This window comes from Caretta caretta, chromosome 7 (assembly GCF_965140235.1).
Source record: "Caretta caretta isolate rCarCar2 chromosome 7, rCarCar1.hap1, whole genome shotgun sequence".
Taxonomy (NCBI): domain Eukaryota; kingdom Metazoa; phylum Chordata; order Testudines; family Cheloniidae; genus Caretta; species Caretta caretta.
In genome coordinates, this window is record NC_134212.1 from 86,045,238 (window position 1) to 86,063,497 (window position 18,260).

General features: G+C 39.2%; 1 protein-coding gene across 5 annotated transcripts in view; it reads right to left on the reverse strand.

Annotated features, from left to right (window-relative positions):
- MICU1 (mitochondrial calcium uptake 1) overlaps nucleotides 1–18,260 on the reverse strand; it is a 208,726-nt gene that overhangs the window by 135,737 nt on the left and 54,729 nt on the right. For all 5 annotated transcript variants that reach the window (XM_075130908.1, XM_048856880.2, XM_048856881.2 and 2 more), the window contains exons 3-4: nucleotides 13,264–13,444; nucleotides 5,794–5,956 (exon numbers count right to left, since the gene is read on the reverse strand). In XM_075130908.1, coding sequence (XP_074987009.1) covers nucleotides 5,794–5,956; nucleotides 13,264–13,444 — 344 coding nt within the window. The remainder of the gene's footprint in view (nucleotides 1–5,793; nucleotides 5,957–13,263; nucleotides 13,445–18,260) is intronic.

Consider the following 18,260-nt stretch of genomic DNA (forward strand, 5'->3'; position numbering starts at 1 on the left):
ATGAGTTTTTTTGGTTTGTTTGTTGTTCTAAAAAAACAAAAGCAACGCAAAAACTCTGACGAGACTGTCAAATAACCAAAATGACCACCAGATTCTGTGCACCAAGGTAAAATACTGGAGTTTTCTTCGACTACTACCAACACATTTGTCAATACAGACATTTACTGGATCCTGACAACCAAAATCTCAGCTGAACTGAGCACAAAAGCTGCAAGAGAAACATACTGCAAGAAAACGCAGCTGTTTCTGGAAATCCTTCCAACCCCACAACACGAGAACCAAAAAAAGGATTCAAAATACTCAGTGAGAAATCGGAGAATATTGTGACACATAATCTGAACCCCCATGTGTTTGGTGCTGAAGATACTTTTTGGAATGTCATCCAGGTTTTGGACCTCTTCCTCAAAGTGAATTTTGCAACAGACTATGACAGTTATGCCAAGTGTTTCAACCATATGCCACTAAAGGTGACATTTCAAATCTGAAAGGAGAATTTACTACTGACATGAATTTATCTAACCCTGACAACGTGAAACTGGATGTGCTGGCTTTTTGGATCAGTCATCAAGACATACTTCCCAATTACAACAATGTGGCACGGCGAGCTTTGAGTGTACCCCCTGGATCTACTGATGCAGAGCACTTATCTTCAAAGTTGGACTACCTCCAAGACAGCACGAGGCTCAACATGAGTGAGGATACTTCCATAATTTTCTTTGAAGTGTACACAAAAACCAGGATTTCTGGAAAAACTACTAGCTCTGAGAGAAAAAAAAAATATACCTTTGTACATTAAAAAAAGTTTCAGTTATACTGTAGTAGAACGTGAATATTAGAATAGTTTTTTTTGTTTTGTTTCTCCCCACTCCCAATTTTTCTTTTCTTTCTTTTTTTTTTTTTTTAAACCTGATTTTGTCCCAGTTTTAATAATTTGGAAAATAAACAATGAAAAATCCCCTGTTTTTTTCTTTTTCAACTACAGAAAATGCAGAACACTAACTATCATTTTGCCAGAACCACGTCATAACAAAATCATGTAGCTAGCTTATGGCAATCCATACACACACTGAGTGCTAAATCACATTAACTAATGTGTTATATAACAGTCATTTTTCTGATGTAGACAAGTTAGATATACTAGTAGAACAGTGATATTTCTTATGCCACTGCTAGTGCTACAGTACACCACACACAGACCAAGCTGACAGACTACACATATGAAAACAGCAGCTGAAAACGTGGTACAGCAAACAGAACCCCTGTCTATTGACCAGGAGGTCAATGAAACTCCAGTGCCACAAGTGTTAAGGTTATAGCTAACCTGCTCTGGTGCTCTTGAGCCCAGTATCACAGAAAAAAAGGTTAACTTACATGGAAGGTATTAGCCAAAGAGGAGACTCAAATTGAAGAGAGCACCACATAGGCAAGAACAGAGACAGAACAAAACTTACACTTTCTTTTTTGACACAGGGTCTCCTGTCTCAATGATAACGCAGCCCAGACTCATTGGCCATAGCAAGCTAATGAAGCGCTGCATAGGGCTGGTAACATCTTAACAACTCGACCCCTCCACTCCCAAACCATCCATTCTCACTAAATACAGTACAAGTTACAATTTTCTACTAAAGATGAATTTCAGTGGCTGGCAGCTTAGTTTCACCAATCAATCGCAGTCAGTACAGATTCTTCTATACAATGTGCACTGGCTCAGTTTTGCTTTTATCTAAGTAACGTCCATTTCCTTGGGTCTGTCAGAGCACACAAACATATTCTGAACTAATACTTATTGCCACATAAATGGTAAGAAACATGGAAATAATTTTACTTATCTGGGTGTTGCCCACTCCATACCTTCAGGGACAGATGAGATAAAGGAAAATGCCATCGTCGAAAAAGCAAACCCGATCTAGTGAAGCTGCCATAAGCACTGGCCCATTTATTAAATTTGTACAGCAACAGTAGAACTTTTGATCAACTACACCAAACTATGCCAATGCTTCCCAACTGATTTCTATTTGCAACAGTTCCTCAGTACTACTATCCCCTGGAGTATTCCAAGGCATCTTATGGAAGAGAACATGAAGCAAATTCAAGATGTGTTCCACCTAGGCACAGAGTTGCAGCTCCTGTCTTGTACAAGGCTCTTTATAATGGGGAAAAGAATGCTAAAATACATACTGATTACAGGGAGCTTACGCGATTTCTCAAAGATGCTTATCCGCATCGACTAACCGATGAAATTCAGAACCGTCTGGCAAATGTCTTTTTCCTGGAACGTGGTTTATGACTGTAGCATACCACAGAATGCTTTTTGGGATAAACTGCGAAAATTATCAACATTGTAATAGACTGCCTGAATTACATAGGAGTTCTCCCTTAGTATTGTCAAGAAATATTGCTAAACAACAAGACCACTTCCGAGCTTTGTTGGACAGGTTATAAATAGCATTACACTGAGGGGCACAATGTAGAACTAACTATCTGGGGCTAACATTTTCTCCAGTACCGGGATGTAACCAAACATCAGAAAACTGACCAAAGCCGATCAACCTACATAATGACACACAGCAACCAAGTCAGTTAATTTAAACTGCATCATAGATTCATACACTTTAAGGTCAGAATGGACCATCATGATAATCTAGTCTGGCCTCCTGTACACTGCAGGTCATGGAACCTCACCCACTCCTGAAATAGACCCCTAACCTCGGGCATCATATGATTGTCATTATATACCACAACTCAGTAAAATGGAAAGACTACTGTTTCTTGAAGAGGAAGTTACTCACCTTGTGCAGTAATAATGATTCTTTGAGATGTGCCCCCTATGGGTGCTCCACTATAGGTGTATGAGTACCCCTGCACATTTAAATGGGAGATTTTTGGTAGCAGTGTCCGTTGAGCCCACACATGTGCTCTCCTTCCCTTGTGGTCTGCCTTGAGGCTATCTAGCACTGTGCGGGCAGCCCCATCCCCCACCCTCACTTCCCTCTTCACTGCAGAGCCCCATAGATAACTCTGAAGTAGAGGGAAGGAGGGCAGGTTGTGGAGCACCCAGAGGGGGACACATCTCGAAGAACCATCGTTACTGCACAAGGTGAGCAACTTCCTCTTCTTCGAGTTGTCTCCCTGTGAGTGCACCACTGTAGGCTGGCACTTCAGAGTCAAGTCTGTGACTACAGAGCGTACTGTGGAGTCAAAGATGGGGTCGGGGGCTGAATCTTCAGTGATCACATAATGTTCTGCGAAAGTGTGGGCAGAGGCCCAAGTCGCTGCTCTACAGATTACTGAGCTAGGGATATCTTTAAGGAATGTGACTGAGGTAGAAACTGACCTTGTGTAGTGTGTATGGATTCTGGATGGAAGCAGATTGTGCCCTTGATAACAGTGATTAATGCAACCAGAGACCCATTTGGATAGTCTTTGAGCCGATATCACAGAGCTTTTGGATCTTTCTGTGGACAAAGAGTTCAAAGGATTTCCTAAAGTCCTTAGTCCTGTCCAAGTATAATGCTAGTGTCCTTCTAACATCTAGCACATGCAGAATTATCTCTCTGTTGTGTCAACGTGGTTTTGGGGGGGGGGGATGGACTGTGAGATGGATCTGTTGATTCATTATGGAAAGAGCAGAGAAAGCGGCGAGAAACTTGGGATAAGGCCTTAGAGTTACTTTGTCTTTAAAAAGTCTGAATTCTGGGTGTGCCATCAGAGTCACTATTTCTCCTCTGTGCCTAGCTAAGGTCACAGCAATTAGAAATGCTGTCTTCATGGACAGGTGTAAACGAGAGCAAGTTGCCTTGGTCTCAAAGGGAGGTCTAGTCAAAGCCCTGAGAACTAGGTTAAGATCCCAGGCTGAAGCAGGTGATGTCACATGCAGGAAGAGATTCCCAACGCCCTTAAGGAATCCATGCATCAGTGGGTGAGCAAACACCAAGTGACTGTCTACCTGTCGGTGGAAAACTTATCACCGTGAGATGTACCTTAAAAGAGCTGAGTGAGAGTTTTGACTGCTTGAGGTCTAAAATGTCGTGTAAAATCGGGGGGGGGGGAGGGAACGGGGGGCAGATGAGGTTGGGTCTATGTGTTTAGAATCACAACAAACTTGAACTCATTTCCAGTTTGTAGTTAAGTGTGTCGAGTGATCAACTTTTGGCTGTGTAGCAACATGTCTTTTAGCTCATCAGAGCATTCTGCCTCTAAGACTTAGAACTAAGAAGGAGCCAATCCTGAAAGCAGAAGATCCACAGGCTGGGGTGAAGGATCACCCATTGTTTTGAGAGAGCAGGTGAGGAATGGACCAAAGAGGAACAAGAGGGCTTACTGCCATCTGTGTCAGATAAGGGAGGCAGAGCTGTCATGGCCAGGAGGGGCAATCAAAATAACTCTCACTTTGTCTCATTGAATTTTCAACAGGACCTTGGACAGAAGAAGAAACTCGTAAAAGGCATACAAGAAGGCCCTGCCCATAGGAAGATAAGGGCATCTCCCTGTGAATGTCTACCCAGGCCAGCCCTGGAGCAGTAATGAGGATATTTCTTGTTCCAGTAAGTAGCAAAGAGATCCATAGTCAGGGTTCCCCAAAGAGTGAATATAACTCGAAGCACCTCTGAGTTCAGTACCCACTCATGGTAGTGACAAAAATTCCCAACACAGACTGTCAGCTGTCACGTTCTGTATCCCTGGTAGACAGCTGAGATGAGCCTATTGTGATAGATGCACCAGTTCCAAAGTTTGCTTCCTTGATGATTTATGTAAAATATACAGGTTATATTAAGTCCATCATGATCTTCGAGTGGGTGCTCTTGACGAAAGGCAGAAAGCATGCACTGGCGTTCCTGACAGCCCTTAGCTCCAAAAGAGTGACATGGAAGGTCACTTCTGTGGAAGGCCATTTGCCCTAAGCCTCGTGGTTGTATAGGTGAACTCCCCAGCCTATTAGGGAGGCATTTGTCCCAGGATGGTGAGTCTGTGTAGTGGGAGAAATGCTCTTGCTTGTACTGCGTCAAAGTTGGTGCTGATAAACTCCAGTCGCTGTACTGGGGTTAGTGAACCGCTATAATGAAGAGAACCGTGGAGAATACCCTGGGTATTTCACACGGATGAAAAATATTTCCGTCGGTAACAGAAATTTATATAGAGGCAATAAAGAAAAATGCTGCTTGAAAACTAGAGTTGCTTTAAGTATATTTACTTTGTATAATTTGTGCTTTAACAGTTATAAAGATTTAAATTTTGAATCCCAAACTTTACAGTCATTAAATTGTCTGATATAAGCCCCCAATTTCCTGCAACTGTGAAAATTTAAATAGTTAAAAATAGGAAAAAAATGCCTAAAAACAAATATTGGTATCTGTTGAAATTAAAAAAAAAAATTAAAATTAAATTAAATTCCGCCATGCCTAATTATCCTGCAGTACTCCACTGCAGTGAGAGTACTGGATACGAACCCAAGTGCTGATATGGAATTTAAACTTTGTAGTCTTCTGATGAAAAGCTGAACATATTACCTGCTGAACTAAATTATTACTTTTTTTACTCTATTACTACTTTGTATAATATTATGCATCCACAAGTACATGTGTTTAGAGGAAAATATTTATTTGTATTGCAGCAGCATGTACAGGGCCCATTGTGCTAAGCAATGTAAACATATACAAATACAAGGTGGTCCCCTGCCAACCTATTTGTACAATGAGAAGTAAAAGTTGATTACAAAGAGGCAGTAAAGAGTTTATTCTGAACTCTTCATTACATATATCACCCCTAAACATAATTACTGAATATTTTACTTACGTTCTGGTTGTTTTTCATTAGGAGTAATGGATCTCACAAAATCTTGTGGTGTCATAAACACCTCTGGTTCTCCATGCTCATGTATTACTTTCAAGGTGGCAAAGTATCTGAAGATTTTGTCTGGAGTGGAGTAGGCTCGTATCCTGTTCTCATACTCCATCACCTAGAAATTAAGTTAAACACATATCACTGCATACAAGAGTTTTCCAACTTTTACTCCATATTTAGTCCTGGTGAAACTTTGCCACATTATGACAGGTTCTAAATACAATGGCTGCACAATGCCAACAGGGGTTAGGCTACAATGACACTACACCAGCAGCGCTATACTGCCTGTAGTATAGATGTTTCCTACAACAATGTAATGGATTTTTCAGTCACTGTAATCAATCCATATCTCAGAGGCAACAGCTATGTTGACAGAATAATTCTTCCATTGATCTAGATGCATCTACACCAAGAATTAGGTCAGTTTAACTACGTCACAAAGGGATATGAATTTTTTACACACCTGAGTGACATAACTACACAGATCTAAATTTTAAGTGTAGACCAGGCCTTAGTGTTACCAACTCACAGGATTTTATCACAAATCTTGTATTTTATTTCAAGTCTCATGTTTTCCTAAAGCCCCAGCCCCTGGAGTCATGTGATCACTTGAGAATCTCAGCATTCATTTTTTAAAAACGAAGTTTCTAGGCCTCATGGTTGTGGAGAAAAATTTAACAACATGAACCTTCAGTATTAAAAAATCAGAACGCAAATAAAGAGCACAAAAATTACTGTTTTTTTAAAAAAATCTATTATTATGCCAACCTCAATTTTGGGGGCCTGAATCATGATTTTAGAACACTTGGGCTTGTGTCATGACCAGGACATTGGCAGACTGACTTAGTGGTCAAAGCAGGAGTCAGGAATCAGGCCAGGTCAGATACTGGGAGGTCAGAGTCCAAGACAGGGCAGAGGGTAAACTGAGAATTGAGTGTCAGGAGGGAGGCAGGCAGGGTCAGGTTACCAGGAAATCAGAGGCAGAACACAAACTTGAGAGCAGAACCACAGACCAATAACCAGAGTCAGGCAGGGTCAGGACATCAGGAATTCAATCCAGGGAAACAGGAAGCACTAGGCACACAATCCAGAGCAGGGGGGATCCCAGTTGGATGGACAACTTCCCGTTCTTGTGCTCGGTTTAAATAGGGGCTCTGGACCAATCAGGGTTCCCAGCATTCTGCCAATCAGCTCCCAGGACTGGGGCCCTCTGTCTGAGTTCAGCTCCTATTCTGAAAGTAGTTGGCAGGTCCCTGGGTGGTAGGTTGGAATCTCCTAGCACCAAAGAGCCCCGAGGACCAGGGTTGAAAAGCCATGGTCCCCGACATCTGGGCAATACAGAGTAAAAGCTCCGTTTATTCCCTACTTTAGTTCTGGTGTAGGAGAGGGAAAGCGATATGAAGAGAGGAAGGGGAAGTGGGGGAAGATGAGTAATCCTTCATTTACGGATTGGAGTTGGGCAAGATTACTGTTAGCCACTGTCCGACCCTCATATGCAAAAGCATAATTTTGCCTCACTTATTCCTCTAATCCTTTTGCACTACTTTTTTATAAGATTCTGCAGGGGCCCTATTCTCAAATCTCTGCCCAGAGCCAGGTTATCATTTGTGAATCTTGCAAGGAATTGTTATTCTAGGCATACACATTTTTCTCAACCATGCAGTCAGAGTTGATCTAAGATCACAAACTCATTAAGGCAATGGTAGTAGTATGCAAAAATATAGATTTGTATTTCATTATGTCTAACAACAGCAAGTCTTTGTTCAGTAGCTTTTATTTCTACATTACTACCAGCCACATGTTCACGTGCTTTTGCAAACTGTTACCTCCATCCTGGAATAAACACTGATGTCAAAGCATGGCCTGGAGTACACAGTGCTCAAAGCATGGCCTGGAGTACACAGACAGTGTCTCATGTCCTAGCGCTTAATGAAACAGACCATCAGAAAGCTTCCTTAGATCAATACTAGATTTCACAGGAATTCAATTCAGAACACATAGCTCCAGAGTAGTGGACTTGAAAGTTCAGCCTGTGTCAGCTTCCGGATTACTGTATTCTGATTAGGTTGCAGTTTAAGATAAAACATCAACAAAAAAGAAGAGGTGATGAGGAACTAAGCAAGTATTTCAGTGTATCAGTTTAACTGGACCCAAAGTCAGTAATATTTTGAAAAATAAAGCAAAAGCTGACCTAGCAGTTTCTTGAAAATCAAAAAGGATTTCTGAATCCATCTATTTTCTGTGTATGGATTCTAGCTGCAGATCAGCGTCCACTGAATTCAGAATCGGGATAGAACACAAGTATGCAATAATGGATCAATTCATAATCTTGCTGGAATCTTGTTTTGTTTTTGTGATTTACATCGGGACTAAGAAGTAATATACATAGGACTAGAAAAGGACAAAAATATTAAAAGCAAGGAGGAAATGTGTCTTAAAACAGTGAATTTAGTAAATGTCATTAAGAAACTGAAGGATATTGTTAGATGTCATTATTACAAATTGGAGACGTGTAAACTTTCTTTCAAATTCTAATTATTAGCAGTAACAAACATCAAGGGGAAAACAAATGTCTGAAAGTAACAACTGATGATAGGTTAACAAAACAGGGAATTTAAGCCAAACGTGGATTTAAAAAAAAAAATCCAACTAGTTCAATATCTAGTAGGCTGGTCTCAAATCCAATCTTCTAAAAAAAAAACACATTCAACACTGAAATTTTCTAATACACCAATGAACAAGATTGGTTTTCTTCTCAATTGTACACAGCCCTGTTTACCACTGCATCAGATCAGCTGAAGCTATTTCATCACCTGACAGAGGATGAATAGGACAGAGACAATAGGATACACAAATAGTAGTAGTAGTTATATTTTAAACACACACTGCATGTGTGTGGATTTTTCTCGGTCGTTTCAACAGGGAAAACATGAATACCTATTCAGAAGTATCCTTAAGATCCAGGACTAAAGTCAGTCCTAGTAGAGTTACTTATGGAGAGAAAATTATTATTATTTTTTGTTTTTGGAATACAGCAGGTTGCAAGGATTTTCACAGTATTTCCTGAGATGGTATCCTTCTGACAACAGGTTCTTCCTATTTCTGAAAGGTTTTCAATAACCTGTATAACGCAGGCTAGTCAAAAGATATTGTGCAGTCTAAAAAGCTAAACTCTAGCCAAAACCTGGACCCTCAGAGCAGTATCACCTGGCTCAACAGGGAGAGTTTGCATTCTGCCAATTAAATACAAATATTAATAGGTTAGTGAGACAGTTTGGAAAAAACAGCAGCAAGGGATCCCCCACGCCCAACAAAACAGAACCACTGTTCTGGAAGCTTAAAGTCAGCTCTCTATGACAGGTTGAAGGAAAAGAATCTCTTCCATTGCCATGAGAAGAAAACTAAATAAACCAAGGTCCACTGTAATTAACATTTCAGTGCACCTCCACAGTGTCATCAGGCCCCTCAGATCATGATCTGATAGAGCAGGAACTCTAGCAGTCTGGTTTCACACACAGCCTGCATAGCAATAGTGCAGATAAATTAACGTTCATTTACTTTAGGCTGCTTACTGCAATGCATATTGAAATGAAGTCTCAGCATAATTAACCCTCATAATGCAGAATACCTGCCAAGAGCTAATGACAGTTCCCAAACAGATCTTAGTGAAGCAGTCCTAATGCAGTACACACTCTTTTTCAAATTAATTAGCAAACAAGTTACACCATTCATATGGTTTTATTGGTCATTAACCTTCAGCTACAATAGCACGTGATCATTGTTTCCTTCTCTCTCGTTTATAAACAAATCTAAATATTACTCAAGTTACACATGTACACAAGAAGATATTTGCCCTAGAATCATCAGTTTATAACAGCCGCTCCAAGCTCTAATTGACGCTGAGCGATTACATCCCAACTTCCTCCTACATTTCTTCACCATCCAAAATAACTTGTGACATGCTTAATTTATTATTTCATTACTAATTATTGCATTCATTAACAGTGCTGGGATAACAGCCATGTTTCAAAACTCAAAGACTTCAACTGAAGTTTTTCCCCCCTATGCTAGGACATGACACATACAACCTTTTGGTTTATTATATGACGATATGAGAAGAATTTATATGAAGTGCCAGAAACTCCTGAACTGCTACAATTGACCAGTTTTCAGAGCACAGCATCCTCCTATAAGTTCATCTGACTACAGTATTGAATGTGAATGGATTAAGTCTTTACTCCAACATCAGAACAAACTCTGTGTCCAAACTCACCCACTACATGTGGCCAACTTTACAGTAATTAAAAAAACAATACAACATACATCAGTTAGGCAGGTCACCCCCTACTGTAACTGCTGACTACATACCAGAGAGGGGACCAAGCCCACAAATAAAGGGTTCACTTAAACAACAGAAACATGGGCTCCAGTGCTCGGTGAACTGCTGGAAGACTACCAGTTAGGCTTGCTGCCTCATGTAGGACTAGACTTCAGCATCAGACTCTGAGGAGACATTCTTAACCCTGTGCTGTGGAAGAACAGGATTTATTGTTAGTGAAGATGCTGGTAAACCTTTTGTCAAGATGTCCTGCAGTGGCTCTAGGTTGTGAGTACTAACCTCTGGGCAGACTGCTAAGAATCAGGGCACAAACTCCAAACGGGTTGTGAGACCTACATTTAGATTTCACCAACCAATTATCACGTGTAAACTCCTCAAGCACTATAACAGCCCAACCATGGAATCACAGACAGTTCCCTTAGATACTCTGATCTGTCCTGACACCCAGGTAAACCTATTTTTGTGACAGTTCATCCCTTACACCAAGGATCATAACAAGATTCAGGTTACTGCCAGTCCCGTCACTTATCACAGGTAAAATGCACTTTAGATCTCACACCAAAGATGCTTGTAGATAATTCTATAATAAACTATCTAAAGATTTATTATATAGGAAAAGGAATCAAGAGTTACTTGCAAGGTATGTGGGGGGAAAGCAATCAAACAGCAAGGTTAAAGCAGGTAAACATATATACACACAAATGAGTTCCAATCTAAAATTCCAAAAAATTATAGAAACTTCTATAATAAGCAAGCTCTATATGTCCTTTAGCAGTAACTCAGGCTAAGCACTGGGGATCATTTGCTTATGCCTAGTAATCCTTTCCTCCCAGTGTCCAAGCAGCATAAAGAATCAGTTCCTTCTTGTTAGTGTTTTTTATTCCCTTTCTTCCTTCTGCTCTGAGTTGCAGACTCAGCTGATGGGATGAATTCACTTGCATGACTCATCTTCACTGAAGGGACAAAGCAATGAAGACTTCTGCCTTCTTGAATGTTCCATACTTGTCTTTCTGGTGGTGATGAGCCTCCCATGATAGGCAGGACACATCACCTCTGGTTGGAGACCTGCATTTCACACTAGTTAATGTCTCTCTTGTCTGGTGATTTACACAGTTACAGAGGTTTACAAATCAAATGTTCTAATATTACCTTATAATATGGGATATAGATGATAAAAATGAGATTAATGCAGGCAGCAATTTATAAGCGTTCCAACTATGTATTTGTCAGTGTTCAATGGAGAAATGGGGACCTTGGCATGAGCTGGCACCTGGTCTGCTAGTATCACACCTTCATCACAACAAACCGTTCACACTGATTCTACATGAGAAATAACTCAGTTAGCCAACGGACCATGCTGAAACAATCACTAATTGTTGCTCCCATAAAGTCATGAGGCTGCAAACTATTCATTTGATTAACCACCGTAGGTTCAGTGATTATCACTGAGTCAAAAAGAGAGAAATCCAGTTCTAGTGTAGACCTGATAACTTGCAACTATCATCTATTATAATCTTATAAACTAATTTCCTCTACAATTCTCACTGCTGAAACATCTTACTTGTGAAACCTGACCATAGTCCCACCTTTCCTAATTTAGAAGGGAGAGAGGTTGGTAATTTTAGGCATGGCTCCTCATTACTTAAAATAAATATCCATACTAGCCAACAAATGTTTCCTGTCTTCAGCAGCTGGAAGCAACAGCTGAGGGAGCCAGCAAGCAACCCCGCCCCCTATCACCAGACATATCATAACTTTGCTCCTTGCTAGTAGTGAAAAATAAACCCATTTGTCTCAACTAGTATAGATGAGGGCTGAGATTTTCAAAACTGCCTAAGGGATTTAAACACCTAATTCCCATTAAAATTAATGGGTACTGGGTATCCACATCCCTTACACAGTTGTGAAAAATCTCAGCCTAGTACCTTAGAATGGAACTTCACTTAAAATCCTCACCAGCATACCAGCAGAAAGGACAGTCTGTAACCCCAGCAAACACCCTGAGATATATGGAATTTAACTGAGTTATGTAGCCTAACTACTGAGAGCAAAAATTAGTTCAGCATCTCCAAACAAAACCTTTACAACATATGAACAGTTATTAAACCACTACATACTAATCACTTACAATTTAGCAACTAATGAGATTCAGCCTCCAACATATGGACTTAAAAATAATTATCAGGAGAAAATTATAGAAAAGGAAATGTGAAGAAAATACACTCTTTTGTTCTTCTGTTTGGTACTGCAAAGACCCTAAATAAAACATAACCCAATGAAATAAGCATCCAGAGAGGTTAAAATACAGCCATCTGCTAAAACTGAGTTATTGGACTTTTCCTCAGACCAAACTGTAATCTTGTAATATTGATAGTAACAGCTATTGACAATTAATGTTGCAGATCATTCTAAAGGAGTCCAAAGCACTCAAGACTTCACAGTAATGAAGGTAGGTCAGAAGTATCACTTCACTACTAGAGTGCTTTTTTGCTACTTAAAAATGTGGGGGGAAAGCAATCAAACAGCAAATAAGCATAGGTGCCCACTTTTTATGATCGACATGGCCTAAATAAATGCAGAAAAGAGAGAAAAGTTGTGTTTCAGTAGCCACAGTGAGAGAGTGACCACATGGAATAAAAAGGAGCTGCCCCTTCTTGCCGGCTGTGGAGGGGTTGGGTAAGACACTTAAGACACAATTTTAATTATGTCATGCTTCTCAGATTTTAATCACTGCGATTTAATATCGAGCAAGGTAGAAGGCCACTAGCCTAAATTTTAAAAAGGAACTAGTGATTGAGTAACTCACTTTTTGGGTACTCAACTTGAGATACCTCAAAATGGCCACACTTCCCAAAAATCAAGCCCCCTTAAGGCATATCAAGTTGAGCATTCAGAAAAGGGGTGACTCAAAGTCACTATTCCCCTTTAAAATGAAGGCCAGTAAATGTAAATACCAAAAGTCAACCCATGAGTACTCACAGTATTTAAAATTTTAATTCTGTGGCCTGTATTTTCTCTCCCTGTTTCATTACTGTGCAACTGCAGCATTATAGAAGAACATTATGCGTGGCAAGCTTTTGTACCTTACGATCTCTAAATCCAGAACGTTGTTTCTTCTTCTTCTCTTCTGGCTGAACCCCTCCACCACTTGAGTCAACAGTCTTTCTATCATCGTCATTCTCCTCTTCTTCTTGGTCCTTCACTTTTTCGTTAGTTTCTGTCCTTGCATTGTGTTTTACAGATGACGGTGCTTCTGCATGTGCTCTGTGATAGGCAAGAAGACAACAATGATCAATTCAGGAACTTTAGAGAGTCCATAAGTAACAAGTTAACCAATTTTTAACACTGCATTCAACCAAACAGATTGGAATAACAGCAGATTTGACTGTAAACATCTAAGGTCGTAAAATGCTTGAGGCAGGGACTGTCACTGACTGTGTCTGGTAAAACAATTAGTACAATAGGGCCCTGATCCTGATTAGGGTCTGTGGGTACTACTGTTACAATATTAAATAAATAAATAAATAATAAGGGAAATAACTTCAATTAATGTAGTAGTGTGGTCCAACAGTCCAATGGTAGCACCCTGCCATGATACATTTCCACTTCTCCATCTCCAGACACAATTAACACCTGGTATTTGGCAGGTGGAAAGAGAAAGCACATCAAGTGATTTAACACTGACAGTCAATGGATGTCATCACTGAGTTCTAAAAGGGAATCCTGCACAGACTTCCTTGATTGGAACACTGGCTGCAATTCAGAGCTTTGAGGATTATAGAACAAAAAGCAAATGAAAGAGTTAGGATCTTTAAGAATTTACAACACATACTGATATTTCCCCCGCCCCTAGGGTGGAATTCACCCACCCTTGCAAAACAAACTAATATTAATTATTCATTTGTTTGTTCCCAAGAACCTAATTAAATATACGAATCACAGACTGAATTATGCAAGTCCACGTCTGCTTATCTTCGAGCCAACAAAAAACACTCCCCCCCGCCCCCAAGATGCAGCGAGTGCTATTTTCCAGAATATGAGAAAGAAAATATTCTGACTTTAAAAGTGTTTCTCTCATGCCTTTAAAACCTCTACCAAAAATAAAATAAAGTGATGAAGGAAGCAGAACGTCTGTTGTATCTTCAGTACTGCCAGGCTCAGAATAAGCAGCCTTTTGGTCTCAGCTCAGTTGATTTATTTTTGACTTCAAGCAGGTGACAGACTGTCGTATTTCGTTCATGGACGAATCTAGAGAATTTGAAGGGTGAAGGTATAATGACAATGAAGACCGAACTTGGTTATCCATACATTAGAAATACTGTGCACAAGCAGAACACTGGAGCTCTTTACTTGCTGTGCAAGAGCACCGCCCAGTAACCCTCTCTGCAGATGAAAATCATCCTACTTCCACAGTCAGTCTTACTGCCAACCCACTGTGAACAATGAGCAATGAAAGCTACTTGAGGCATCAAAGTACTAGGCTACACTTCGTACACAGAGCAACTCAAACTTCACAATAGAATGCAATAACAGAGCTTTAATACATTGCACTTTTAATCAAAAGCATCACATAAAAGCTCAGTTGCAAATGCCACAAATGAAAAGCATAACATCTCGTATACAAAGACTACCCTAAAAAACACAGGATCTTTGTATCTCCTAAACTTCAAGCAAAGAATTATTTATATTTGGCCTCCATTTTTACCAACAAAATGTAGAAGCGGTGTATCAAAAGTTCCTTATCTTTTAAAAATAAAAATACTAGCTTTACTGAAATTTCACAAGGGTAAACACAGTCACATTTGTGGATAGTCTCCATGCACTACATAAAGAAAAAGTAAAATAAAGAGGACAGATTACTTCAAAATTAAACACCACAAAAAAGTACAGCTCCATTCTTGCGGACTCCTCATAAGTCACTGACCGCTATTACATGTGATAGATTTGGAAGTAGTAAGTCTTCTACATTGCTTACAGATGAAGCAGCATTACATTAGGAATTCACATACATTTATATCTACCTACTGTGCTCTACAAACTACTGGTATGCAATCTAAGGCTGGTGGTGCACAAGGTGAGTTTTATCTAGTCAGCAAATTTCAATTGAAAAATATAGAAAACGATGGTCACTTGTGAGATACTTTAACAATTAGGAATTTGTTGTGGTATTTTATAGTACCACAAATGTGCTAGGTATGCAAAGAGACTATATTTCAGCGTTCATTATGGGTCTGCTAAGATTTCAATGTTTTCTGGAGAATTTAAGAATATATTTAATAGCCCTTCTGGTCTGAAAGATATTTTCATGAATGAGAACCAAACCAGTGCTGCAACAAACTAAAAGAACGACTATGAAAAGCCATGAACTTCTCAGATTAATCTCAGTGGCATGCTGACTTAAATCATCATTGGACTTTAAGGGGTAATATTTCATAGCTGACCGTTTTAATAAAAATCTTCAGCTAACATGCTTATTTTTAGATCTCTCAACACTTATTAAAACGTAAAATTCAAGTAATTACAAATTCTATCAAATATTTGTTTTTCCACTCTCAAGACACGTGTGTAGGAAGAAAGGAAAGAAGATCATTTGAGGGATTGGGAAGATTTTCACAGAAGGGGAGAAGATGATGTAGAAAGAGAAAGATCTCGGAGGTTGAGGGATGATGTAAGGAGGGAGGGAAGATTTTACACATTTTTTTTTTTAAACCACACACAGGATGGACTAAATTAATTTTATTTACAACTTCAAAATAAAAACTAACAAGTTAGGGACAGAATCTACCACCCTTATTCAGCAAATATTTCCCTGATGTCAGTGGGACTTTTTGTGAAAGAAGCTACAACGTAAGAATAAGGGCCTTCGCTAAGCAGTGAAAGAATTGGACCTTGGTAAGCACTGTGTTGTTTCTCTGTGCGTTTTGAATTGATTTGTTTTAAAATCCTGTGATTGCCCAAAAGTACCTATAAAATTAAGGGATAACGTTTCATAGACTTGGGCAATTATTTCCCCACGCATTTCCGGTGTCCATTTAACTTTGAAGAAATCAAAATTTACAAATAACTAGAGTATATCAAATACCAGGACTTGACCAGATTAATTTCAGATTTCTTAAATGGAATGTACACAACTCAAGAAGTAGATTGGAAAATTTTATCTTGTTACAAACTATTTTGTCCTTCATACAGCTGAAATGAATTTTATCAAACTTTCAGAAAAATGGTCACTCGTGGGCAGAGAGGAAGCTTGTCCAAGTGGTAATATTTTTCCTAAAAAATTGGGAGTTGAGCAAAGATGCTTATAATCTAAATACCTTCTCAACTTGTGTTAGCATAGAGTCATAATGCAGTTTCATAAAAAGGAGTTAGTGTTTTTCTGCATTGGTATTTTGAAATTAATTCATGAAGTTAATAAATTGATATCCATCCAGTACATTCCTATGATCTGATACTCATAACGGAGATACAAAAAGACATGTTTTCAAGTTCTGCAGATTCTGTACTAATGAAGAGGATTCTGCTGTAGAGAACAGCACTCACAAAAACTGCTGAAAGCCAATACAAAAAAATTAAAACAGGACATCACATTTCCTCCATTTTGTAAAAACTCAAACTAAGATTCACTTTTTCACATTACTTTCTCTGAAATAAAGAAATGCCTTAATCCACAGAGCTTTAAAATTGAATCAAATGAAGGTCTATGCAGACAATACAAAAAACTGACCCTGTGAACAGCTTCATTACATTCTCAGACCAACAATTCAGAATAGCTCTATATTTATTTATTTTAAAGGGACACTGAGATGCTATTTAAAATTGTTTTGTTCAAAACCCATTATGATGTAATATGATGCATAGATTTCAAGGCCAGAAGGGACCATTGTGATCATCTAGTCTGACCTCCTGTTTACCACAGGTATTAGAACTTCCCCAAAATAATTCCTAGAATATATCTTTTGGAAAAACATCCAGTCTTGATTTAAAAATTGTCAGTGATAGATAATCCACCATGACGCTTGCTAAATGGTTTCAATGGTTAATTACTCTCACTGTCAAGTGTATACCTTATTTCTAGTCTGAATTTGTCTAGCTTCAACTTCCAGGTGCTGTATCATGTGATCTCTCTCTCTCTGCTAGACTGAAGATATTATTAAGAATCTGTTTCCCCAGGTATATAGACTGTAATCAAGTCACCCCTTAATCTTCTTTCGAAGAGCTTGATCTATTTTGCTTAAGAGTCTGTCACTATAAGGCAGGTTTTCTAATCTTTTAATCATTCTCGGGGCTCCACTCCAAACCCTCCTCAATTTATCAACATTCTTCCTAAATTGTAGGCACCAGAACTGGACACAGTATTCCAGCAGCATTCGCACGAGTGCCAAATACACAGGTAAAATAACCTCTCTGCTCCTACTTGAGATTCCCCTGGTTATGCATCCCAGGATCACATTAGCTCTTTTGGCCACAGCATCACATCAGGAGCTCATGTTGAGCTGATTATTCACCATGACCCCCAAATCTTTTTCAGGATCACTGCTTCCCGGGATACAATGCCCTATCTTGTAAGCATTCTTTGTAATACAAGAATTACATGAATGTAATACATTCTTTGCTCCTAGATGTATAATTTACATAAAAATTCATGTTGTTTGTGCCCAGTTTATCAAGTGATTCAGAAACCTCTGAATCAGTGATCTGTCCTCTTCATTATTTACAACTCCCCCAATTTGTGCTATCCTCAAATTTTATCAGTGATGATTTTGTTTTCTTCCAGGTCATTGATAAAAAATGTTACATAGCATAGGGCCAAGAACCAATCCCTGTGAGATGCCACTAAAAACACAGCTCACTAACTCTTCCCCTTCTTTCCTTTTGTTATTCCTTTTCTCTCTGCCTCTTAGCCGCACTTTAAAAAAAAAGTGCATCTAACTGTGAAGACTTGGTAATACATTGGTACAGTTTATATACTGTGTGAGATTATGAACCCTATGTGTCTGTGTCAATTTGAAAACTCCATTTTGAATGCAGCCTTTTGCTTTCTCTATGCTCTGTTTGCTTTTATGCTGGGTTGAGATTCTAA